Source organism: Callithrix jacchus, chromosome 6 (genome assembly GCF_049354715.1).
Source record: "Callithrix jacchus isolate 240 chromosome 6, calJac240_pri, whole genome shotgun sequence".
NCBI lineage: Eukaryota > Metazoa > Chordata > Mammalia > Primates > Cebidae > Callithrix > Callithrix jacchus.
In genome coordinates, this window is record NC_133507.1 from 61,635,592 (window position 1) to 61,663,446 (window position 27,855).

Sequence of the window (27,855 nt, forward strand, 5' to 3'; positions counted from 1 at the left end):
GAGAGCTGGACAGAGAGGAATTATGGAGCCTTTCCTAGGAAGATTCAGGATAGGAAATGGGAAAAGATAATAAGCTGGAGTGGTTGGCCAAGGCCAGACCATGAAGGGTCTCACTGACCATGTTAAAAATTTGGACTTTATCCCGAAGTTAATGGGAGCTGTTAAACAGCATTGCTCAAGGAAGTAACACACTCCAATTCTCAGTCTATGTTCTCCAGTAATTCGGGTGAGTGTGAGAAAGAGGGCTCTGAGGAGGTAAGACTGAAGGTAAGGAAGATAAGATATTGATTGCAGTTGTCCAGGACAGAGAGTAATAATGTATTAATCACTTGCTATACATCAAGCATTATTCTAAGCACGTTATGTATGTTAATTAATCCTCAAAACAAACTCTATAGGGTAGGCACCATTAATATCTTCATTTCACCGGTGACCAATGCATGGCCTTGAGCACAAAGAGGAGGCTAAGTAAATTTCGTTCAGGTTTATGTAGGTCACACAGCTGTGAGCAGGAGGATTTCAAGCCTGGCAGTCTGGTTCAGGAATTCATGTTCTTCTATACTGTGCTACAGTGCATCTCATAAAGATAAGAGCCTGGAGATTTAGGGGAAATAATGGGGTGAATCTTTTATTTGTCCCAAACTGAGTAAGTTTTCTGTATGTGTGTCTGTATTTTAAAGAAATCTAATTAGAATAAAATTTTAATTTTATATTAGTGTTACAGCAGTATCCATAAGAAACATACCCTCTTACCATCTGCTTTTCTCCTTACTTAGAGCTTGGATTCTCTCTTTCTCAGGGTGTCTCTTTGGATAAAATAATATTTTGAAGTCATCACCTTGTTAAGTAACCCAAGACCATGCTTTTGTCTAATGTTAGCAATTTCTTACTACTGAAAGTAGTACGTTAGACTCAGTGTTCATCTTTTCCCCATAGCTTCTGTTTGGAAACAGCTAGAATTAAGTGAGTTAACTCACTGTTACCAGAACATGGGATTGTTGTGAAACAAGCTGGTATCTTGAGAAAAAGTGTATCTTTTGGCTAATTACTCAGAATATAGACATAGACTGTACATAGTCATTATATAACTTGTTTTTCTAACTGTCACAATGTGAAAATTTTCTCAAATAACTTAAAATGGAACTACCATTTAATCCACCAATCCCATGACTTGGTATGTATCCAAAAGAAAATAAATTGTGCTACCAAAAAAGATGCGTGCATGCGTATGTGCATCACAGCACTGTTCACAATAGCAGAGACATCAGATCAACCCAGGTGCCTATCAACAGTGGATTGGGTAAAGAAAATGTGGTACATATACAGCGTGGAATACTACACAGCCATAAAACAGAGAAATTGTGACATTTGCAGCTACATGGATGCAGCTGGAGGCCATTATCCTAAGGGAATTAACGCAGGGACAGAAATCCAAATACCACATGTTCTCACTTGTGAGAGCTAAACATTGAGTGCACCTGGATACAAAGAAGGGACAGACACCAGCGCTGACTTGAGTGGGGAAGGAGAGAGAGAGGCAAGGGTTGAAAAATTGTTGAGTACTATGCTCAGTTCTTGGGTAACAGGATCAGTCATACCCCTGACCTTAACATTACAAAATATACCTAGGTAATAAACCTGCACATGAACCCCTGAATCTGGAATAAAAGTTGAAATTATTTTTTTTTAATGTGGAGAATTTGAGTAGTGCAAGGAATGTATGTAGAAAACAGTGTCTGGAGAATGCCTGACTTAGTTTGCAAAAAGTGTTGGCTCTGCTGCCTTGCCTCCAGTGGATTGCCCCTAGGATGATCTTATTTCCTTCTCTGTTTATATTCAGGGAAGTACTGAGCATCAGCGTCTTTTCCATATGGCTGTTAATGATATCATTATAGTTTCATAAAGAACAATACTTATCATACCCTAGGCCAAATGTTCTCCAAAAATAAAAATACATAGAAACTTACAGTCCTGACAGGTATTCAAGCCTCTAAAGTATGATACAGAGAAACCAAAAAAATAGAAAAGAATTAATTGTTCACCCAAAGATGTCCTATAGCCCCAGTGACAGGGCTTAAGGGCCACAGTCCCTGGGGCCTCAGTGCATATTATTGGTGTCCCTGTTTGCCCAAGTGACAGAGAAAGATAGGCTGGGAAGGGAGGGACTAGCTCGAAGATAGCAGTGTCTGCAGCAGAAACAAAGGGGCATGAGTTTTATTTGAGAAAGCTGAGAGATTTGAAATGAGTCAGTGGCTACTGAGCAAGCAGGGTTCAGAAGCCCCATATTTTCTGGAAACTTGAGTGCCTTACAACACAAAGGTCAGTGTTCTCAGCACAGGCTCAGGCAGCTCTAAAGCAACAGCTAGCCCTACCCATCCCTCCCTTCTCAGCTCATATTCCAGGTAAGGAGCATTTTTATTTTTGAAATCCAGGTGCACAGTCAGGAGAAGGGAGGAAACAGTGACACCCATCTTTTTAATGAGCATTGCTACTGGAAAAGGAAATTAGCATCACCCTGAATTTTATGTCATGTCAGTTAAATGAAGGTGTTTTATAGCACTTTACAATAAATTAGAATCAACCAAATTGAAAATAAGCCTAGCAGCTGGGATAAGTAATCAGATAAGTGGCCAGTTTTGCTATTTTTGCTTTGAGCTGAAGACAGAATTTGAATTTTTAATGTCCCAGAGATGTGAGAGTCACAACTGGGGAGCCTGGTTTCTGGGATGATTAAGATGTAGGCAGCTCCATCTCGCCCTTCAGTCTCCAACTTGCTTGACATATTCCCTGGAAATTGGCCCTCCTATATATACGTGTACACCAGAGAGAGGGTTGTGAATTAGTGTAGGCTAGAGCTCTGCTTTTGGCTGAACATTAGCGAGCAGCCTGGAAATAGATGACCCAGAACAAGGCAATAAATCATCCACATTAACAGAGAAACTCTAATGAAAGGACTGAAATTTATATGAAGAATTTATGGCCACTCATGAAATGAGCCCAAATCAGAGAAACTATTAAAACACTTTTATGTTTTAAGAAAATGGGTACTGTGTTCATTTGCTGTAATTTGCATATAGTCAGAATGCCCTGACATGATAAATACTGGCTTTGGTGGACAGGGTTTTACAGCAGAGCTCTGCACTCCATGAGCCAGTGTTTCTTGCATAAATTACTTGATGATTTTAGTATCTAAAATACATTCAGAAAACTGTTGAAAGGCCACAGGAAGCTTTGCAATGCTAACCATTCTGGAATTGGTGCCCTGGGATATACCTGATATGTGTGTGCTTGCTTATGTGGGCAAAAGCAAGAGGAAAAAAAGAGGCAGCAGGTGGGAGGAGTAAAAATGAAACCGCACAGCACTAAGAGTGGAAGTATTAAAAGGGCAACAAATGAAGATAAAATGATGCTTGCAATTATGGTTTATAAAGAGAAATAGGCCATATTGGGTATATAATTTTCCTTTTTTCTCCTCTGCAGCTGATGCATTAAATGAAATAAACTAATCTGCAGAAAATTCATGTATCTAGGTTGTTGTCAGTCAACCTTAGAGAAAAATTAAATTTGCACAGATTTTGTACTACTTTGTACTTACAGATTTTCCACTGGAAACACTTTTCTCAAGATACTTATGTTTACTATTTTATCTTAAATTTTTTTATCTAAAGAATCAGATAACTTTTCAATACCTAATTACTGAAGCAGCAGATAATTTTACTTGTAAAAAAAGTGACTGGACGTTCTCCCAACATTCTCCCATAATTTCTTCAGCGGTAACGTTCACTAAGCAATAGCCCTTATTTGATTTTCAGGACTTTATACTTCAGGTGTGGATATGGAGAAAGTAAGTTTTAAGTTTCCATCTTCATTACCTCTTGATAATTCTGTTCATGAACAGTACCCTGAGCCAGTGAAGTAAGTAGGAAAAGCTCACTTCTCTACTGGGGTATCAAATATATCATGACACCATGGAGAACAAGGACAGATCTCCAATGAATCCAGCTAATACTGGTAACATATCTGCAGCACCGAGCTCCAAACTGACAGCCTCTAGTCTAGTGCTTGACCCTGTTCGTCGAACTTGGGTATTATTCAAGATGGCACTTCCCTGGTTTGACAGATCATTGCGCTCTGAAAGCCTTAAAACATGCACTTGAGTTGTAGAGGTTATCCACTGTATATTGTTGCTCTGATAAAAATGGGTTCAGAGAATTGAGTGAATTTATAGGACAGGAGTTCAAATGTGCTGACCTTCTATTTCCAGAGTAAGGTTCCCCACCTCCCCCCACAACCCATTACCTCTCTTCTTTGCTTTGTACTGCCCTCTCCTGGCTAATAAATTTCTTAGTAATGATTATTTAGAGAAGCCAAGTGGTGGAAACCCTGGGACCTCCTATTATTCCTTCTTTCCATTAGAAAGTAATTTCAGATTTTATTATATGAAATGCAGAGTTGACATATAGAGATTAATTCAGATGTGCATAGGTACAAGATTGCTGAAATGATATCAATTGTATAAAAAATATCTGTGAGAGTAATTTGGTCATTTATATGGGCTTTGCAATGTTTATGAAAGAAATGATTTTGCAGTTTATTGCATCATTAGTCAAATTTTCTGAGTCATCGATGTGAAAATCCAGTGTTATTGGAAATAATTTGGACCCTTTCTCTATTTGTATTTTACAGTGGCTGCTAATTTACAGAAGATTGTAGATGATCCCAAAGCTTTAAAAACATTGACATTTAAGTTGGTAAGTGGAAAGTTATGGAAAGAAGGAGGTAATATTTTGCCATGCTGTGCCAGCAGGGAATAATAATCTAGTTTAATAACCTACTCTGTAATTTTGCTGTTGTTGTTTTCTTTAGAATCAATTTTTTCATTTGGAAACATTTGCCTCTGCAACATTAGGGAACATTTTCTGATTGTGACTGGAAATGTTCTCTTCTGTGAGCTAGTTGTTCTTTTATCATCATACCTCTGACTAAGAGTGGCCATTTGAGAATCTTGAAGCCTAGGTCATTTTGCTTGCAATTTATATCACAACTTGACCATAAAGGCAAAATTACATTGAATTCAAAGCAACACTCTTAAAAGAGCTTTCCTAAGATAAAAGCCAAGTGGTTATAACTTAAAAATAGAGGCTGATTGTTGTAGAAATGATTTCGATAATTGGAAGCAATTGTCAAACAACACACCAAAGGCTGGTGAACAAAGACACATCTTACCTCCACATTTCAAATCACAGGAACAGATTTTTTGTAGAGAGGAGATACTCCAACAGTTACGCTACACTAGTAGATTTTAAATGTAAGTACTAGGTGGCCACAGAGATACAGAGTACTGGACATTCTGGGGTGACTGTAAGGCCAAGATATTGGTGGTCAGAAATGGAGAGAAGTCCAGATAGTCAAAAGTGACCAGTTTCCTAAATTTTAGCAAACAGTACATTAAGACACATTTTAAAATCATAAGTTAATTTTATTAAAGGCTGGTCAGAATCCCACAAGCAACTTTAGATCTAGATGACCAATACTTTGCTGTGCACAACATATAGCGGTGATCTTTTTTATATTTGTTAAATTAAATGGAAAATGTGGGTGACCAAAAATGCTAAGTGATTAGTTACAGTAAATGTGAGCCTGGTGCTAATTAACTTTCTGGGTCTTGCTTCCCATCTAATTTTAGATATCTAAGCTGTGTGATAAAAGAAAAACACAAAGATTTTCACAGAAAATATAAATCTCAAGGAATTCTTTTTGCTTTGATAAGAAAGTAGCATTGTATTCAGATGTAGAGTGCTAGGCTAACAAATGGGAAAATTTCTCTTTTGGTTTGGGATGACATAGTCACCTCTTAATGTGTGTTGCTTTTTTAATATGAGAGTATATTGATGAGAAAATGTATGTTTCTTTATTCATACTTTCAATACCACCTCCAGAACATTTTCCTAATTTCTAATATGCAAACAGAGATAAGTCTGAAATTCTCATGCTGGACTTTTCTCATTCTCTTATAAAAGAGGAACAGTAACCCTGGCCCTTTCCTACTACTGAAGATTTTGTAAAAACAGCAGTGTACAATCTCTAGGTAAACCATAAGAATAATGTAAAACTTTCCCTCATCTCTTAATTAGCTTATATGTTTCTTAAATTCTCTCTAGCTTTTGGCTCTAATTACCGCTCTGTGGCTATAGGCAGAGTAATCCTCCTACAATCCCAAAATGTAGTAGACCTGGTGTCTCCACTGCCCTCTTGTAAACCACACACCCCAGGATGTAGCTAATGGAGCCTGGTCTGCCCCCACGCCTTCAGCTCTCCTGCTTTACCTTGATCTCTGGTAGCAGGCCCAATTCACATCTTGGGAACCCCAAGCTCTCTTGGGTTAATTTGCCCAGGATCACACAGTGATCACACAGATCCCGATTCTGGAAGCTGCAGAATCACCCCCTGGTCTAGCCTCAAAGCCATTCATTCTTGGAGACAGGCCCCTGTGGCCTTAGGGTTGTACAGTTTTCTGTCATTTTGCAGATTCCTCCTTTTGGATGACTGGATACATTTACATTGGCTAGGACTGAATCTATATTGGCTAACACTGAATCTCCTTTGTACCTTCAGCAGATTGAGTAATAGTGGCCTGTCAGGCCCAGGAGAGTTTTGGAAGCAAATCCATGTATGTTTTCCTTCCCATTACAGTTGGAAAATATAGTAGTGTGGTGTTCACAGTAAATGGAAATTGATGGCTTATTCTCCCCAAAGTTAAAGATGTTAAAGAAAACCAAATTCAGGAGGGTCCTTATTTCTGTCACTTAACTTTCTGTGCAGCCCTTGTTAAGCTTCAGGAGGGTTTCTTTGTTGCTCTCAGCTGCCAGCCAGTTTGAGATCCACTTGATAGAGCTAATTTGAACTGGTTTTGGGTCCAATCTTCCATAGGACACTAGCGTCCCAATAAACTGCAGAGATTCAAATGCATTTACCTTCATTCATTAATGTGGTTATTTTATTGAGGAATAAAGGATCAAAGTATTTCAGCAGAATTTTTCCTCATAAGCTGCTGCTGCACATGGTCCCTTTATCTCTCAGCTGTTTATCATTATTTTAATCTCAGTGCCTTTCATTACTTTTTAAAGGAAAATGTCAGGGGCCTGAAAATTGTCTAATGAACAGCAGTGTCATGATACTTTGGTTCTTTACCTCTCTGCAGGGTGGTTTCACTCGGGGAAGGACAGGGATGCTTTAAAAAATTAAATGCCTAAGGCCACAGGGGCCTGCCTCCAAGAATGAATGGTTGTTGAGAACATGGGCTTTGGGGCTAGACCAGGGATTAGTCTGCGGCTTCCACTGTGTGATCCTGGGCAGATTAACCCCAGAGAGCCTGAGGTTCCCAAGATATGAAATGGGTCCTGTTTATAGGACCTCATGTCTGGGTCCGACAACAGATATTCTGATTTAATTGTGCTTGGTGCAGCCTGGGCTTTGGGAATATTAAAAGGAGTTTGTGGTGGTTCCAGTATTCAACAGAGCCCATCCTGAGAAGCATTTCATTTGTAGATGGCTCAATCTCCGATGTCTTTCCTCTCCCACCTCCAAGCACTATTAGAAATATTGGATTCGAGTTTGAGAAGCTGTCTCTCCTTATTTTGTCCATCTGCTTATATTTTTAAAAAAGCCCAAGGAGCAAGGATAGTGGCTGTATACGGAAGTGCATTTACTTTTTTTTCACTATCCAACGAGATCTTTAGCTTTATTTGACAGGAAAGAAAATGAGTAGGATTTCCATTGTTGGTATGGCCAGGGGCTGGGAGATCAGATTCTCCTCTTCACTTTTAACGAAGTGATTCAGCCATAGAGGGCATTGCAGCTCAACTATTATGTGCTTTGAGTTTGATGTATTAGTACTGTTTTATTAGTATTATTATAAGCCTTGAGACAGATCTTTATTTTTAAGCCATTTCTGAATGGACTACTTGGCAGTTTGTAAGCAGGTGAATCTTGCTGCTTTTGATTTGGAATTTTTGAAATTGCATTAGAACATGAAATAAGATACATTTAATTTTCCCTTGAAGATAGAATACAAATTTTGAAAACATGTAATTAACATCTAATTGGTATGCATTAACATGAGCATTATGGATTTTAGTTACTGAAGTTTAATAGCATTATATGTATTGCAGAGAGAAATTTCATAAGCATTTTCACAGTGACTAAAGGGACTTATTTGTAGAGGTTCTCAGCTTCTGTATAGTTGAAGGCTGTGTGACTAAGGCAACATTTTGCAAAGTGCAGGTAAAGTCAAGCCTGAAATGGGGTAACAACTACCTAAGAGTTCTATCTTTCTCCTCCTACTGAATGGGTAGAAAAGTGAGACAAAGATCTTCAAGGAAACTTCCAGTTCCATAAGGTTTATGTGGCAGCTCTGTGTTTCCTACTCCCAGCCTAAAACAATCGCTGTCCACATGTGGTCCCCAGATTGACAGTGTCAGCTTCCCTTGGAAACTGGATTACAGTGTAAATCTGGGACCCCATCTAGGGACATCTCTTAGGAGTGGGACACAGGAATTTGTTTTAACAAGCCCTCCAGGTGATTCTCATGCAGGCTGAAGTTTGAGAACCAGTGCTTTAAAGGAAACTTGTAGTTTGACACTGGGAAGCACTGGGATAGAGCAGTAGTCCTCAGACTCTATGGTGGGAGCCACCTCAGACTCTCCTGGTGATTCCAAAGTGCACCCACATTTGGGGTGGAGGGAATCCTTGTCAGTGATACCAGGCAACCATACCTTCAGCTCCTCCATGGGATGCTGTCATGGCAGGAGGGGTGAAGGAGGTAGGGCATTCACGAATCAGAATATACCCTGAGTGAAAGCATGCATGGTGTCATATACTGTCACACTAGGTCCCTTAAAATGTATACATTTTCCTTTGCTAGAGGAGGCAAAATGTTACCTCTGCCCTCTTAGGGTTTTTTGGCTGGGCCTGGAAGTAAACTGACATAAAACAGATTAACAGGAGAAAAGCATACACATTTATTTAATCTAAGTTTTACATGATATGAGAGGTCTCATAAAGAAATAAAGACTCAGCTCTTAGAATTGAGCACATACATTGAGTCAGATGAAGCATTAAATGATGAAAGGCACCAAGACAGGGGGTGCTGGAATGAGGGTAGCTCACTGTGAAGTGACTGGGAACATGAGGATGAGGTTTCACAAGGTGTGTTTGTGTAGATGTCTGTCGGGGGGCTTCCATTACTCACCTCTGGTGACAAGAATATCTTTCTTCTTCCAGGTGCAGGGAGGAAACCTCCCACATGGGAGTTTTAACTCCTGCTTTTAGGAAAGTTAGAGGGCCCTCCTGCATCTGCTGCTGTTGTTTTTCAAAGTGTCTTTAACTCAAAACAATGAAATAGAAGAGTGGCATATTTTGAAGTAGCATGTTCTGAACTTCTCCTTCACTTTCAAGTTGAGGTTCACAAAGCATGGGCCTCAAACTTCTGAGACCCTTTTAGGGGATCCTGGATGTCAAAACTCCTTGTTACCTACCTTTTCCACTGTGCTGATGTTGGTGTAAAGCCATGGTGGGTAAAACTGGTAATGTCGGCATACATGCAGCCATATCAGACTGTACTAATAGTCATTGTGTTCCTCAAAGCCAGCCACTGTCACTCACTGTAAAAAAGCAAAGTCGGTTTCACTTGAGAATTCTCCTAACAAGGCAGGAAACATTGACTTTATTGGATTTCAACTAGAGGACACATCTTTTCAGTGTTCAGTGGGATGAAATGGGAATCACTTCATTATACCGGTGTACATTGACAGTCTCCAGGAAAAGCACTTGTGAGATTGTTTGGTTTGAGCTTACCTAGTTGTTTTTTTCTTTCTTCATGAAACATCATTTTTACTTGAAAGAATAGCTGACAAATTGTGGTTATTCAGACTCAGCTATTTGGCAGACATTTTTTTTCCAAGTGAAGGACATAAGACTGACACTTAAAAACTGACAATATTTGTTGTTGATAATAAGTTCAAGCTTTCAAGCAAAAATAGGATTTTGGAAAACTTGTATCGCTACTGTAAGGTTGACAGTAACCTAATATTTAAAGACTTTTCTGATGAGACTGGTGATGGGTGATATTAATGAATATGATTTGTTAACATTGCATAATGAATTGTTCATATTGTATAATGAAACATGTCAACATTTAGAAGATCTGCATAGGTCAGTGATGCTTAAAATCATGCATGGGTAGGGCCGGGCGCAGTGGCTCAGGCCTGTAATCCCAGCACTTTGGGAGGCTGAGGCGGGTGGATCACGAGGTCAAGAGATCGAGACCATCCTGGTCAACATGGTGAAACCCCGTCTCTACTAAAAATATGGAAAATTAGCTGGGCATGGTGGCGCGTGCCTGTATTCCCAGCTACTCGGGAGGCTGAGGCAGGAGAATTGCCTGAACCCAGGAGGTGGAGGTTGCGGTGAGCCGAGATCGCGCCATTGCACTCCAGCCTGGGTAGCAAGAGCGAAACTCCGTCTCAAAAAAAAAAAAATCATGCATGGGTAAAGATTCACTCAAAGTGCAAGATAGACCAATAGATTTTAAGGTAACGGAGTATGAAAACTTTAATACTGAGGATTCAGAGTCTATATTGCAACTAACATTAAAGAAACTATTACTTGGCAAGTTTTCGTGCAGTAACAAATAATATCCACAATTCTGAAAAGCTATCAAAATACTCTTCCCTTTTTCATACATATTTGAGGCTGGATTTTTTTTTTCCTGTACTTCAAGGAAAACAGCATAAAACAGTAGATTGAATACAGAAGCAGGTGTGAGAATCAAGCTGTCTTTTATTAAGCAAGGCATTAAAGAGGAAATGTGACACTTTGGGGAGGATCCCAAGATGGCTAAATGAGAGGCAGCTCTGGAAAGCAGCTCCCAGCGAGAGAGATGCAGAAACCAAGTGGTCTCCACAATTCCAAACAAGGTACCAGGTTCATTTTGTGGGTCTGGTTGGACCGTGGGTATAAACCAAATAGGGCAAGTTGAGGCAAGGTGGGGCACTGCCCCACCCAGGAGGTGTGTGAAGCCAACCAGAGGACCAGGGGATCTCCCCCTCTGGGACTTCGGTTCACATGCAGCGCTCCACCTAAGCCCTCTACAACCCACAGAACAGGAGGTCTTTGCCGAGCTGAAAAGCCTCAGCAAGGTGCCTGAACAGGACAGAACAGCAACTTTGGCCAGAGCCGGGGTGGAAGCACTGGCTGAGGTGAAAGCCAGAAAGCTGCTGGACAGATCTACCCTTCCCCAAGAGAGAAGGCGAACTGAAAATAGGGAACTGCCCATACGGCAGGACAGGTCCCCCCCACTCCCCTCAACAAAGCCCAGCAGACTGAAAAAAACTCTCATGCCAGAGTTTCACACCTAGAGAGCCCCACCAGGAACAGTCCAGCTCAGCTGGGGGTGGGGCAGCTGCCATTGCAGAAGCTGGCCTAACTTTCCTGAGTAAATGAAAGATGCAGCAGCTCCACTGAACCCGTGGCAGCCCAGCAGCGCCTCTTTAGACAAAGGAAAGGCCACCTCCCCAAGCAGCTACCTGAGATCAAAACTATGTAAATCCAATGAGATGGGAAAAAAAAACAGCACAAGAAGAATGAAACTATCAAAAACCAGAACGCCTCTCCCCTACCATGAGATCACAACTCCTCACCAGCAAGGAAGCAAAGCTGGACAGAGAATGAATTTGACGAATTGACAGAAGCAGGCTTCAGAAGGTGGATAATAACAAACTTCTCTGAGTTAAAGGAACATGTTCTAACCCAATGCAAAGAAACTAAAAACCTGGAAAAAAGGGTAGATGAAATGCTAACTAAAATAACCAGCTTAGAGAACATAAATGACTGGATGGAGCTGAAAAACACAGCACAAGAACTTCGTGAAGCATACACAAGTTTCAATAGCCAAATAGATCAAGCAGAAGAAAGGATATCAGAGATTGAAGATCAACTCAATGAAACAAAATAAGAAGACAAGAAAAGAGAACTAAGAGTGAAAAGAAATGAACAAAGCCTTCAAGAAATATGAGATTATGTGAAAAGACCTAATCTATACTTGATCAGTGTACCAGAAGATGACGGGGAGAAGGAATCCAAACTGAAAAACTCTCTTCAGGATATTATCCAGGAGAACTTCCCCAACCTTGCAAGGAAGGCCAACATTCAAATACAGGAAATACAGAGAACACCACAATGATAATCCTCTAGAAGGGCAACCCCACAGCACATAATCATCAGATTCACCAGGGTTGAAGGAAACAATTCAAAGGGCAGCCAGAGAAAAGGTGGGGTCACTGAGAAAGGGAAGCACATCAGACTCACAGCAGATCTCTCGGCAGAAACCCTACAAGCCAGAAGAGAGTGGGGGCCAATATTCAACATCCTTAAAGAAAAGAACTTTAAACCCAGAATTTCACATCCAGCCAAACTAAGCTTCATAAGTGATGGAGAAATAAAATCCTTTACGGACAAGCACTTGCTGAGAGATTTTTGTCACTACCAGACCTGCACTACAAGAGCTCCTGAGGGAAGCACTAAACACAGAAAGGAAAAACCAGTACCAGCCACTACAAAAAAGAACCAAACGGTAAAGACCAATGACGCAATGAAGATATCACACAACCAAAGGGCAAAACAACCAACCAGTAATAAAATGGCAGGATCAGATTCACACATAATAATATTAACATTAAATGTAAATGGACTAAATGTCCCAGTCAAAAGACACAGACTGAAAAATTGGATAAAAAGCCAAGAACCATGAGTGTGCTGTATTCAGAAGACCTATCTCACATGCAAAGACACACATAGACTCAAAGGGTTGGAAGGAAGATCCAAGATAGCCATTAGACACAACTCCAGCACATAACACCCATAACACCCAGCAAGAGAGACGCAGAAACCCAGAGATCTCCTAGCTCCAACCGAGGTACCAGGTGGATTTCAGTGGGTCTGTTCCAACGGTGAGCAAAGCCCACTTAGGGCAGACCGAGGCAGGGAGGGGTGCTGTTTCACCCAGAAAGTGCATCTGACTGGCGAGTGGGAGGCTCCCCCTCTGGTACTCCATTCCAGATACAGCACTTCCCCCAAAGCCTTAGCAATACACAGAACAGGGGATCTTTGCCAGTCAAGCACCAGGAATTACAAGCGCCGAGTTGAATAAGAGCCTGCGGACTGAGCTATTGCCCCTTCCCTCTACCTGGAGAGAGAGGGAGCTATAGGCAGGAGCAGCTGGGCGGGTCCCTACCCCATGACCAGAGAGAGAGGAAGCTGAAAGGGTGAGATGGCTGGGTGCAGCTGGGAGGGTCCCTACCCTTCCCCACAAACCCCAGAGGGCTGAAGCTCTGACTCTAGTGGGTTGTGCAGCCAGTGCCACAGTCTGAGATGAACCCTGAATGATCCAGCCCAGTGGAGGAAGGGCACAACCCACCACTAGAGGAGTGGGACTGGGCTACACATTTTAACAAAAAACACAGGAAGCCTATGTAGCAATGGAACAGCATTGTTGACAACCCAGCAGCACCTACAGGTCAGCAGAAGAGTCAGGACTAATCTCCCAGTATAAACAAAAAAGACAGAGGAGGCTTCCCTAATAACCTAAAGGAGTCCCTAGAAACCCAGTAGCACCTCCACAGGCAGACAAATGACCTCATCAAGCAGCTCCCTGACAACACAGCAAGGTAAATCCATGAAGATGGGAAAAAAAAACAGTGCAAAAAAGATTAAACCATCAAAGACCAGAACACCTCTTCTCCTTCAAAGGATCACAACTCCTCAACAACACAGGATCACAACTTGACCAAGAAGGAGTATGACAGATTGACAGAAACAGGCTTCAGAAGGTGGATAATAACAGACTTTTCTGACCTAAAGGAACACATTCTAACTCAATGCAAAGAAACCAAATGCCTTGAAAAAAGGTTAGACAAAATGCTAACTAGAATAACCAGCTTAGAGAAGAACGTAAACGACTTGATGGAACTGAAAAACAGCACGAGAAATTTGCAAAGCATACGCAAGTCTCAATAGCCAAATTGACCAAGTAGAAGAAAGGATATCAGAGATTGAAGATCAACTCAATGAAATAAAAAGAGAAGGCAAGACAAGAGAAAAAAGAGTGAAAAGAAATGAACAAAGCCTCCAAGAAATATGAGATTATGTGAAAAGACCTAATCTGTGCTTGATCATTGTACCTGAATATGATGGGGAGAATGAATCCAAGCTGGAAAACATGCTCCAGGATGTTATACAGGAGAATTTCCCAAGCCTAGCAAGGCAGTCTAAATTTCAAATTCAAGAAATATACAGAGAACTCCACAAAGATATTCCTCAAGAAGAGCAACTCTGAGGCACATAATCATCAGATTCACCAGGGTTGAAATGAAGGAAAAAATGCTAAGGGCAACCAGAGAGAAAGGTCAGGTCACCCACAGAGGGAAGCCCATCAGACTCACAGCAGATCTATCGGCAGAAACCCTACAAGCCAGAAGAGAGTAGGGGCCAATATTTAACATCCTTAAAGAAAAGAACTTCCAACCCAGAATCTCATATCCAGCCAAACTAAGCTTCGTAAGTGAAGGAGAAATAAAATCCTTTACAGACAAGCAATTATTGAGAGATTTTGTCACCACCAAACCTGCCCTACAAGAGCTCCTGAAAGAAACACTAAGCACCGAAAGGAACAAGTACCAGTCACTGATAAAGCAAACCAGTTGGCAAAGACCAAAAATGCAATGAAGAAAATGAGTCAACTAATGGGAAACAAAACCAGCCAGTAACAAAATGGCAGGATCAAATCCACACATAACAGTATTAACATTGAATGTAAATGGCCTAAACGCCCCAATCAAAAGACACAGACTGGCAAACTGGATAAAAAGTCAGAACCCATCAGTGTGCTGTATTCAGGAAATCCATCTCATATACAAAGACACACATAGACTCAAAATAAAGAGATGGAAGAAGATTTACCAAGAAAATGGAGAACAAAAAAAAGCAGAGGTTGCAATCCTAGTCTCTGATAAAATGGACTTCAAACCAACAATGATCAAAAGAGACAAAGAAGGACACTACATACTAGTAAAAGGATCAATCAAATAGAAGAACTAACTATCCTAAATATATATGCCCCCAACACAGGGGCACCCAAATACATAAAGCAAGTTCTCAATGACCTAAAATAAGATTTAGACTCCCACACAATAATAGTGGGAGACTTCAACACTCCACTGTCAATATTAGATCAATGAGACAGAAAATTAACAAGGATATCCAAGACTTGAATGTAGAGCTAGACCAAGTAGACCTAATAGACATATACAGAACACTCCACCCCAAATCCATAGAATACACATTTTTCTCAGCACCACATTGCACTTACTCTAAAATTGACCACATCATTGGAAGCAAATCACTCCTCAGCAAATGCAAAAGAAAATAAATCATAACAGTCTGTCAGACCACAGCAAAATCAGACTAGAACTCAGGATCAAGAAACACACTCAAACATGCACAACCAGTTGGAAACTGAACAACTTGCTTCTGCGTGTCGACTGGATAAACAATGAAATGAAGGCAGAAATAAAGATGTTCTTCAAAACCAGCCAGAATGAAGACACAACTTACCAGAACTCTGGGACACCTTTAAAGCAGTGTCAAGAGGGAATTTTATAGCAATAAATGCCCACCAGAGAAGAGAGGAAAGATCTAAAATCAACACCCTATCATCAAAATTGAAAGAGTTAGAGGAACAATATAAAAAAAAAACTCAAAAGCTAGCAGAAGACAAGAAATAACTAAGATCAGAGCAGAACCGAAGGAGATAGAGACACAAAAAACCCTTCAAAAAATCAATAAATCCAGGAGATGGTTTTTTGGAAAGATCAACAAAATAGACCACTAGCCAGATTAATAAAAAAAAGAGAAGAATCAAATATATGCAATAAAAAACGATAAAGGGGATATCACCACCAATTCACAGGAATACAAACTACAATCAGAGATTACTACAAACAACTCTGTGCACATAAACCAGTAAACCAGGAAGAAATGGATAAATTTCTGGACACTTGCACTCTCTCCCAACACTAAACCAGGAAGAAGTTGAAACCCTGAATAGACTAATAAGAAGGAGTGAAGTTGAGGCAGCATTAATAGCCTACCAACCAAAAAACGTCCAGGACCAGATGAGTTCACAGCCGAATTCTGCCAGACATACAAAGAGGAGCTGGAACAACTCCTTCTGCAACTATTCCAAACCATCCAAAAAGAGGGAATCCTTCCCAAATCATTTTATGAGACCAACATCATCCTGATACCAAAACCTGGTAGAGACTCAACAAAAAAAGAAAACTTCAGTCCAATATCCATGATGAACATAAATGCAAAAATCTTCAATAAAATACTGGCAAACCAACTGCAACAGCACATCAAAAAGCTTATCCATTACTATCAAGTAGGCTTCATTCTAGGGATGCAAGGTTGGTTCCACATACACAAGTCTATAAACGTAATTCACCACATAACCACAACCAAAAACAAAAACCACATGATTATCTCAATAGATGCAGAGAAGGCCTTTGACAAAATTCAACAGCGCTTTATCCTAAAAACTCTCCATAAACTAGGTATGGAACATATCTCAAAATAATAAAAGCTATTTAGGACAAACCCACAGCCAATATCATACTGAATGGACAAAAACTGGAAGCATTCCCTTTGAAATCTGGCATTATGTGAGGATGGCCTCTCTCACCACTCCTATTCAATATAGTATTGGAAGTTCTAGCCAGAACAATCAGGCAAGAGAAAGAAATAAAGGTTATTCAGTTAGGAAAGGAAGAAGGCAAATTGCCTCTGTTTGCAGATGACATGATTGTGTATTTAGAAGACCCTATTGTCTCAGGATACAAAATCAATGTGCAGAAATCACAAGCATTCCTATACACCAATAACAGACTAACAGAGAGCCAAATCAAGAGCAAACTCCCATTCACAAGTGTCACAAAGAGAATAAAATACCTAGGAATATAACTAATAAAGGACATAAAGGTCCTCTTCAAGGAGAATTACAAGTCACTGCTCAAGGAAAGAAGAGAGGACACAAACAGATGGAGAAACATTCCATGCTCACGGTGAGGAAGAATCAATATCGTGAAAATGGCCATATTGCCCAAAGTAATTTATAGATTCAATGCTATCCTCATGAAGCTACCAATGACCTTCTTCACAGAACTGTAAAAAACCACCTTAAACTTCATATGGAACCAAAAGAGAGCCTGCATAGCCAGGACAATCCTAAGCAAAAAGAACAAAGCTGGAGGCATCGTGCTACCTGACTTCAAACTATACTACAAGGCTACAGTAATCAAAACAGCATAGTACTGGTACCGAAACAGAGATATAGACCAATGGAACAGAACAGCGACCTCAGGAAACACCACACATCTACAATCATCTGATCTTTGACAAACCTGACAAAAACAAGCAATGGGGAACAGATTCCGTTTAGTAAATGGTGTTGGAAAAACTGGCTAGCCATGTGCAGAAAATGGACTCCTTGCTGACACCTTACACTAAAATTAACTCCACGTGGATTAAAGAAAGGCCTAACACCATAAAAACCATCGAAGAAAACCTAGGCAAAACCATTCAGGACATAGGCATAGGCAAGGACTTATGACTAAAACACCAAAAGCATTGGCAACAAAAGCCAAAATAGACAAATGGGATCTAATTAAACTCCAAAGCTTCTGTACAGCAAAAGAAACAATCATTAAATTGGCAACCAACAGAATGGGAAAAAATTTTTGTTATCTACCCATCTGACAAAGGGCTAATATCCAGAATTTACAAAGAACTATAACAGATTTACAAGAAACAAACAAACCCATTCAAAAGTGGGTGAAGGATATGAACAGAAACTTTTTAAATAAGACATATATGGGCCAACAAATAGGAAAATATGCTCATCATCACTGGTCATTAGAGAAATGTAAATCGAAACTGCATTGAGATACCATCTCACACCAGTTAGAATGACGATCATCAAAAAATCTGGAGACAACAGATGCTGGAGAAGATGTGGAGAAATAGGAACACTCTTACACAGTTGGTGGGAGTGTAAATTAGTTCAACCAATGTGGAAGACAGTGTAGCAATTTCTCAAGGATCTAGAAATAGAAATTCCATTTGGCCCAGGAATCCCATTACTGGATATAGACCCAAAGAAATATAAATCATTCTACTATAAAGACACATGCACACATATGTTCACTGCAGCCCTGTGTACAATAGCAAAGACCTGGAACCAACCCAAATGCCCATCAATGATAGACTGGACAAAGAAAATGTGGTACATATATACCATGAAATACTATGCAGCCATAAAAAATGATGAGCTTGTGTCCTTTGTAGGGACTTGGATGAATCTGGAAACCATCATTCTCAGTAAACTGACACAAGAACAGAAAGCAAAACACTGTACGTTCTCACTCATAGGTGGGTGTTGAACAGCAAGAACTCATGGACTCAGGGAGAGGAGCATCACACACTGGGGGTAGGGAAGAGATAACATGGGGAGAAATGCCAGGTATAGTATGCACCTGAAGTAAATAAATTTAAAAAAACAAATAAATAAAGGGATGGAAGAAGATTTACCAAGCAAATGGAGAGCAAAAAAAAGCAGGGGTGGCAATCCTAGTTTCTGATAAAATTAACTTTAAACCAACAAAGATCAAAAGAGACAAAGAAGAACATTACATGGTAAAAGGATCAATACAACAAGAAGAACTAACTATTCCAAATATATATGCACCCAATACAGGAGCACCCAGATACATAAAGCAAGTCCTTAATGACCTACAAAGGGACTTAGACTCCCTCACAATAATAGTGGGAGACTTTAATGTCAATATTGGACAGATCAACCAGACAGAAAATCAACAAGGATATCCAGGGCTTGAATGCAGATCCGGACCAAGTGAACTTAATAGACATTTACAGAACTCTCAACCCCAAATCTACAGAATATACATTCTTCTTAGCACCACATCACACTTACTCTAAAATCGACCACATAATTGGAAGTAAATCACTCCTCAGCAAATGCAAAAGAACGAAAATCATAACAAATGGTCTCTCAGACCACAGTGCAATCAAATTAAAACTCAGGATTAAGAAACAAACTCAAAACCACACAACTTCATGGAAAATGAACAACTGGCTCCTGAACGTCAACTGGATAAACAATGAAATGAAGACAGAAATAAAGATGTTCTTTAAAAACAAGGATAATGAAGACACAACATATCAGAATCTCTAGGACACATTTAAAGCAGTGTCTAGAGGGATTGTCATAGCAATAAATGCCCACATGAGGAGCAAGGAAAGTCTAAAATCGATACCCTATCATCAAAATTGAAAGAGTTAGAGCAAGATCAAAGAAAACCTCAAAAGCTAGCAGAAGACAAGAAATAACTGAGATCAGAGCAGAACTGAAGGAGAGAGAGAAACAAAAAAACCCTTCAAAAAATCAAAAAATCCAGGAGATGGTTTTTTGAAAAGATCAACAAAATAGACCACTAGCCAGACTAATAAAAAAGAGGGAAGAATCAAATATATGCAATAAAAAACAATAAAGGGGATATCACCACCAATTCCACAGAAATACAAACTACCATCAGAGATTACTACAAACAACTCTATGCACACAAACCAGTAAACCTGGAAGAAATGGATAAATTCCTGGACACTTGCACTCTCCCAAGACTAAACCAGGAAGAAGTTGAAACCCTGAATAGACCAATAAGAAGGGCTAAAGTTGAGGCAGCAATTAATAGCCTACCAACTAAAAAAAGCCCAGGTCCAGATGGGTTTACAGCCGAATTCTGCCAGACGTACAAAAAGGAGCTGGTACCATTCCTTCTGAAAAGATTCCAAACAATACAAAAAGAGGAATAGTCCGAAACTGATTTTACAAAATCAACATCATCTTAATATCAAAACTGGGCAGAGACACAACTAAAAAAGAAACTGTTAGGCCAATATCCCTGATGAACATAGATACAAAAATCTTCAATAAAATACTGGCAAACAGAATGCAGCAGCAAATGAAAAAGCTTACTCATCATGATCATGTCATGTAGGCTTCATCCTGGGGATGCAAGGCTGGTTCAACATACTTCAAGTCTATAAACATAATCCATCACATAAACAGAACCAAAGACAAAAACCACATGATTATCTCAATAGATGCAGAGAAGGCCTTCAACAAAATTGAACAGTGCTTTATGCTAAAAATCCTCAATAAACTAGGTATTAATGGAACATATCACAAAATAATAAAAGCTATTTATGAAAAACCTACAGCCAATATCATACTGAATGGGCAAAAACTGGAAGCATTCCGTTTGAAATCTAGCACAAGACAATGATGCCCTCTCACCACTCCTGTTCAATATAGTATTGGAAGTTCTAGCTAGAGCATTCACTCAAGGAAAAGAAATAAAAGAGATCCTTCCTCTTTTCAATTAGGAAAAGAGGAAGCCAAATTGTCTCTATTTGCAGATGACATGATTGTATATTTAGAAGACTCCATCATCTCAGCCAAAAATATCCTGAAACTGATAAGCAGCTTTAGCAAAGTCTCAGGATACAAAAATCAATGTGCAGAAATCACAAGCATTTCTATACACCAATCACAGACAAACAGAGAGCCAAATCAAAAGTGGATCCCATTCACAATTGCTACCAAGAGAATAAAATACCTAGGAATACAACTAACAAAGGATGTAAAGGACCTCTTCAAGGAGAACTATAAACCATTGCTCAGTGAAATAAGAGAGGACACAAACAAATGGAAAAACATCCCATGCTCATGGTTGGGAAGAATCAACACGGTGAAAATGGCCATATTGCCCTAAGTAATTTATAGATTCAATGCTATCCCCATTAAGCTTCCAATGACCTTCTTCACAAAACTGGAAAAAAACCACTTCAAAGTTCATATGTAACCAAAAGAGAGCCTGCATAGCCAAAACAATCCTAAGCAAAAAGAACAAAACTGGAGGCATTATGCTGCCTGACTTCTCACTATACTACAAGGACACAGGAATCAAAACTGCATGCTACTGATACCAAAACAGAGACATAGACCAATGGAACAGAACAGAGGCCTCAGAAGCACCACCACACATCAACAATCATCTGATCTTTGACAAACCTGACAAAAACAAGCAGTGCGAAAGGATTCCCTCTTTAATAAATGGTGTTGGGAAAACTGGCTAGCAGTGTGCAGAAAGCAGAAACTGGACTCCTTCCTGACACCTTACACTAAAATTTAACTCTAGATGGATTAAAGACCTAAACATAAGACCTAACACTGTGACCAGGCGCAGTGGCTTGCGCCTGTAATCCCAGCACTTTGGGAGGCCAAGGAGGGTGGATCATGAGGTCAAGAGATCAAGACCATCCTGGTCAACACAGTGAAACCCCATCTCTACTAAAAATACAAAAAATTAGCAGGGCACGGTGGCACGTGCCTGTTATCCCAGCTACTCAGGAGGCTGAGGCAGGAGAATTGCCTGAACCCAGGAGGCAGAGGTTGCAGTGAGCTGAGATCATGCCATTGCACTCCAGCCTGGGTAACAAGAGCGAAACTCCATCTCAAAAAAAAAAAAAGACCTAACACCATAAAAACCCTAGAAGAAAACCTAAACAAAACCATTCAGGACATAGGCATAGGCAAGGACTTCATGACCAAAACACCAAAAGCAGTGGCAACAAAAGCCAAAATAGACAAAAGGGATCTAGTTAAACTCCAGAGCTTCTGTACAGCAAAGGAAACAATAACTGGAGCGAACCAGCAACCAACAGAATGGGAAAAACTTTTGCAATCTACCCATCCGACAAAGGGCTAATATCCAGAATCTACAAAGAACTAAAACAGATTTACAAGAAAAAAAAACAAGCCTATTCAAAAGTGGGTGAAGGATATGAACAGACATTTTACAAAAGAAGACATCTATGAAGCCAACAAACATATGAAGAAATGCTTATCATCACTGGTCATTAGAGAAATGCAAATCAAAACCACATTCTAAACCAGTTAGAATGGCGATGATTAAAAAATCGGGAGCTGGAGAGGATGTGGAGAAATCGGAACACTTACATTGTTGGTGGGAGTGGAAATTAGTGCAACCATTGTGGAAGACAGTGTGGCAATTCCTCAAGCACCTAGAACTAGAAATACCATTTGTTTGACCCACCAATCCCAAGTGGGTATATACCCAAAGAATTATAAACTGTTCTATTATAAAGACACATGCACATGTATGTATGTTCATTGTGGCACTGTTTACAATAGCAAAGACCTGGAACCAACCCAAATGTCCATCAACAATAGACTGGATAAAGAAAATGTGGCACATATACACCATGGAAGACTACATAGCCATAAAAAATTATGAGTTCGTGTCCTTTGTAAGGACATGGATGAATCTGGAAACCATCATTCTCAGCAAACTGACACAAGAACAGAAAATCAAACACCACATGGTATCACTCATAGGTGGGTGTTGAACAATGAGAACACATGCACACAGGGAGGGGAGCATCACACACTGCGGTCAGTTGGTGGGGACTAGGAGAGGGATTGGGGAGTGGGAGGTTGGGGAAGGATAAGGTGGGCAGAAATATCAGATACAGGTGATGGGGGGAGGAAGGCAGCAAACCACCTTGCCATGTATGTACCTATGCAACAATCCTGCATGGTCGGCACGTACTCCAGAACCTAAAGTACAATAAAAAAGGTGGGGGGGGGGGTGTAAAAGTCATGCCATTCTTTTGAGTTTTCTTGCAGTGGATAGGGGAACTATGGTTATTTTCCATAAATATTTTATGTTTGAATGTAATGAGTTTATTATTGTTAAGCTAATGAATTAGTAAATGAATATTCTATAAATATTTTAGTTTTAATATAAGGTAGTATAATTAACCTTTGTAAGCCTATTTTATGTTTTTAAATATACTCTTTATAATATTACTTTAATGTCTTGACATAATTTCAAATATGTTTAAAATACTTTTTAAATCTCTCAGTTCTAAGACAGCCAGCATAACAAATATAACCCATATAAACATATACTTTTTGTAGTCCTCAGTAATTCTTAAGAGTATCAAGAGATCCTGAGACCCCATAGTTTGGACATTGCTGTTTGAAGGGTCACTGGTCCCTTTCTCTGAATTTCAGAGTCATTCACCTATCACTCTTGTTTATGCTTTGCAGGCTGAGAGAGCCCTGGACTCAGCAGTGAGAGCCTAGGTAGCAGAGGAAGGAGGGCAGAGTGCCTTGAAGCAAACACAGCCAAAGGTCCTGGCCAGGAGACAGACATTTTAGTGTAGCTATGGGAGGGACTGAGGACCCAGGGTGGGGTAGGGACTTTGTGAAGACTCCTTCTGTGATGTTCTCACCATAATCACTGGTTTATCACCTACACTAGTAAGTTCTCATTTCCATTGCTCTTCACAAGAAAGGATTTAATATTCTCATTTCTAGTCAGTTCAACCACTATTGGATATGGTAGTTTTATTCTAGTCATTTTAACTTCCTGATACTCACACTGCCAGATTTCTGATGAAGCTTTGAAGTACATTGGTGTACTTCACATTTGGTAATCTGGCCTTTTGGTCACCACCAGCAGACATAACATACCTTTGGATGTTTGTCAGTTGCCTGTTAATTATACAGATTTTCTGCCATTATTTAGTGGGTTGAGTAAATGATGTCTACAAGAGCTACGTGTAAAAGAGAAGAGATGGGATGGTTTAGGAAAGTACATAAAGAAACAGTGATAACACAGAAGAAAATGGGTAAGGGAGGTGAATATTACAGTATCAGTGTGACACCACCAGAAATACCTCAGCCAAAATGCCCTCTATGCCTGTACTACTTTGTTGAAAGGAGAAGAGCACTTCAGATCTCACAGATCCCTGTCAACACAAACTATGAAAATTTTACTTCACTGAGTATTTCATCTGTTACATGAAACCAGAAATATCACTGGAGAGGTACAAAGTAAATTCCTGTTTTTAAATACTGATTAATATTTCTATCCTTTAGGCTACTGACTTTTTTATATAGGCATAACTGCTTACATTGAACGTATTTTAAGGACAATCACTTGAAAACATTTATGGTACGAACGTTCTGGTTAGCTGCTTATTTAATAGAAAATGCTAGAGTTGATGCTGGTTTTCTGTACTGTTTTTTGAAAAGTACAGTACCTACACATGTGTTAAATGCATACAAGCAGTGCTAAGCAGGTTAATTGTGGTGATTGGAAAGGACATTTTTCCATGGGAAACTAATTGTTGTGACAATAATTTATCAGGAATTAGGCTCTGAAAATGGTTGTGTGATCCTTTAGTAATTAATTGCCCATTTCCAGTTATTCATCATACTTTTTTCTCCCCTCCTTGTTGTTCTTATGTAATGTCTAATTCTGACTTAGTACTATTGGAAAAGAGACAGCTTAGAATGGTGATCTGAGGGAGGAGAGAGAGAGAGAGTCTAAAAGTGAGGGGGAGAGGTCACAAGGAAAATGAAAATAACTTATTAGGACCAGGGAGAGGTTTGAAGGACAACGGGCTTTTTTTTCTTTTTTTTTTTTTTTCTTGAGACAGAGTCTCGCTCTGTCACCAGGCTGGAGTACAGTGCAGTCTCAGCCTACTGCAACCTCCGCCTCCCAGGTTCAAGTGATTCCCCTGCCTCAACCTCCCAGCTGGGACTGCAGGCACACACCACTACACCCAGCTAATTTTTTGTATTTTAGTAGAGATGGGGTTTCACCATGTTGGCCAGGATGGTCTCAATCTCCTGACCTCGATCCACCCACCTTGGCCTCCCAAAGTGCTGGGATTACAGGCGTGAACCCCAAGCCCAGCCAGAGCAATGACTTCTTTCCAGTTCTTTCTGATTCTGAAGAAAAGTAATGAATTATTTGACACACCATAATTTTGGTCAATTTTAGGCAATTAATATGTCCAAAAATATTACAAACAAAATTATGTTATAGAAAAGATTGTTATAATATACCTTTCCCTGTGAAACTTATTCACTGCAATTTATATAGCAGTTGTCTCTAATGAGCCCCATTCCAGTACTTGGTGATGACTTTTTCTGGCAAGTTTTATAGAAGAGATGAGTTTGGTACAAACCATTACTCCTGAGTGACACGTTAGATCACTTCTGCTTATTTTCATAATATGCTTTTTAGAATGATTACTAAGAGGATTTAGTTAGAAAGTATATGTAAAGTAACTTTATTTAGTTGTTGAAAAATTTGTTTGTGTTTTCTTGGCAGTGATGTTTCATTGTTCCAAAGCTTCCAGCCTGGGCATGGTATTTTAATGGATAACAAATTCCTTCCTACCTCTGTTCTGCACTTCATAGCATGGTGGCCACATTGCTGACAGCACTTAGCTTCCAGTAGTCATTCAAGAGAGTGGCTGCATCTCTCTTCTGGAAGAAATGGGACACATGGTCCCATACCAACTGTGCCTTTGCTTAGATCTGCCATCATAGGAACAAGTCCTTAAAAACCAGCAGCAGTGGCAAACCATCACTGAGGCTTTCTTTTTGCCTTTTTCAGGCTTCTGGCTGTGATGGGTCGGAGATTCCTGACGAAGTGAAGCTGATTGGGTTTGCTCAGTTGAGTGTCAGCTGATGTATGTCCTTTGATGTCACCCTGATCTGTCATGTCCCCCCAACCCCTACTCCCGTCAACCCTCCCTCTTCCTGCCTATTTCCTCCCACCCCCTCACTCCCATTTCCCAGCAAAATCAGAAGATTGTGAAGAGGCTGGCTTCGACAAAATGGGATAAAAAAATAATTTTTTAAAACTTACAACACTCTGAGTTCTGCTTTATTCTCTAGCAATCCACAGTACGAGAACAAGCAAATGCCACAGCTGCACGACTGTTGCTAATTTTTCCAAAAGCTATTTAATATTCTTAGCAATCAATTTGGATATCCCTTAAGTGAAAAGAATCTGAAATACACTCAGGTGGTCTTATTTATTGGCAACAAAAGGAATTTTCTACCCAGAAGCCTATTTCTTCTTTCATTGTCATTATTTCTGTTATACTTTAATTGTACATCTGACAATACTGCCTCTTTATGTTGTATTTAGAAATTAATATACTTATAAAATTAAATTTATTAGCCAAACTTGAATTCTAGTTTTAAAACTGACTGTGAATTTTATTTTTCATATATTTATGCATTACACACATTAGCTATAAGAAGAAAGGGGTTTGATTATATGCTTCTTGCAGTTAATCTTGTTATTTAAACAAAAAGTTTTGGGTCTATCTTTGAAGTATTTGTAACTTCTAAATTTTGAAATGACTGAATTAGAAATTTGGATGCTTATTCTTTTAGTTTGTTTGCCTAAAAACCAATTTACAATCTGACAGTCTCTTGGGAGAGGGAGGTGCCTTGCAAACTTTCACATTAAGAATGTGCCTGAGGCTGCTTTACTCTGGAATAGTCTCAGATCTAAAATTTCCTCTATATATAAAGGTGGCATATGTTAAGTTTTGCTTCACTGGACCATTTAGAATGCTATGTAAAATGTTGCCATTCTGTTAGTTTGCTAACTATATACCCATCTCTGATTTGGCTCTCCTTAAGTGATAGGATTTGTTATTCTAAAGGTGATACACTTGAAAATATCAGAATCTGAGTTTTACTTGAAATTTTGCAGAATACCCAGGTGGAGTGAAAATCATCAAAAGGGTTTTGTGCAATGACTAAAAGGTAAAACGCTGTTATGGTTCAAGAATAAATACTTTCAACCCAAGTAGCCCTCTGCTTGATTCTATATTATGGAACTAGTAAACCTTGGGATTTTCAAAATTGGAGTCTAATCTTTCAGGGAGGTGGGCTCCCAGGATGGTACCATTGCTCTTTCCTAGCTAACCCTAGATATGGCAGCTCTTTAATGTACTTTAAAAAGCAAATATATATTACTAAGGAAAAAAGGTTATTTATAATTGCCTTGTCATAATTGTTAAGGTGTTCTAGAGCCATTTGCATACAATTTAATGTAATTTCATTCCATTCTATTGTTTACACAACGATTACTCAAAGATGACTGCAAAGGTAAAAGGAAAATAAAAGTGTATTGCACAAAGAGATTGTTTCGCATTATTTCTTTCCTCCTTTAGGTATCATCTGCATACTGCAATGGCATTTAGCCTTGTATAAAATGCCTACTAAGAGTTAACTAGTGAAAAGCTCCCTAGAGGCAAAGTAAGGCATCATGCCTCCGGTACAGAGAATTGGGTTCACCAGGTAACTTGAATTAGCATGAGGAGAGAATGAGAGGCATTTCTACTCCATTTAGACAGATGTCTTTGAATTAAAACCCTTATAGGGCTATAGGGGACAAGAGAGAATAATTCCAACCACTGTTATTCCCTGAGGCTCAGAGTGGTTGAAGGACTTGTCCAAGGCCCTTCACAGGACTACTTGCAGAGCTCAGCTCCTAGGATCCTGGTTTCCTGACATTCAGAGCATGTTCTTATCACTCTACTGTGCAACTTGTAGGAGAAAAGACAAGACTCTCATCTTCTGAGAGGGTAATATGTACATAAATAACTGGAGGGCTTTGCAACATGGAGTCTAATCAGATATCAAAATTTGAGTCTAATCTTTCAGGAAGGTGGGCTCCCAGGATGGTATCATTGCTCTTTTCTAGCTAACCCTAGATATGCCAGCTCTTTAATGTACGTTAAAAAGAAAATATA

The 27,855-nt window shown here is 39.6% G+C and overlaps 1 protein-coding gene across 4 annotated transcripts in view; it reads left to right on the forward strand.

The window, feature by feature from the left end:
* The window catches only part of STK39 (serine/threonine kinase 39), a 316,648-nt gene extending 289,409 nt beyond the window's left edge, over positions 1 to 27,239 (forward strand). For all 4 annotated transcript variants that reach the window (XM_035304622.3, XM_035304624.3, XM_008998770.5 and 1 more), the window contains 2 exons: positions 4,687 to 4,751; positions 25,695 to 27,239. In XM_035304622.3, the coding sequence (XP_035160513.1) occupies positions 4,687 to 4,751; positions 25,695 to 25,769 (140 nt within the window). In that variant the 3' untranslated portion in view covers positions 25,770 to 27,239. The remainder of the gene's footprint in view (positions 1 to 4,686; positions 4,752 to 25,694) is intronic.
* Positions 27,240 to 27,855: the final 616 nt, after the last annotated feature.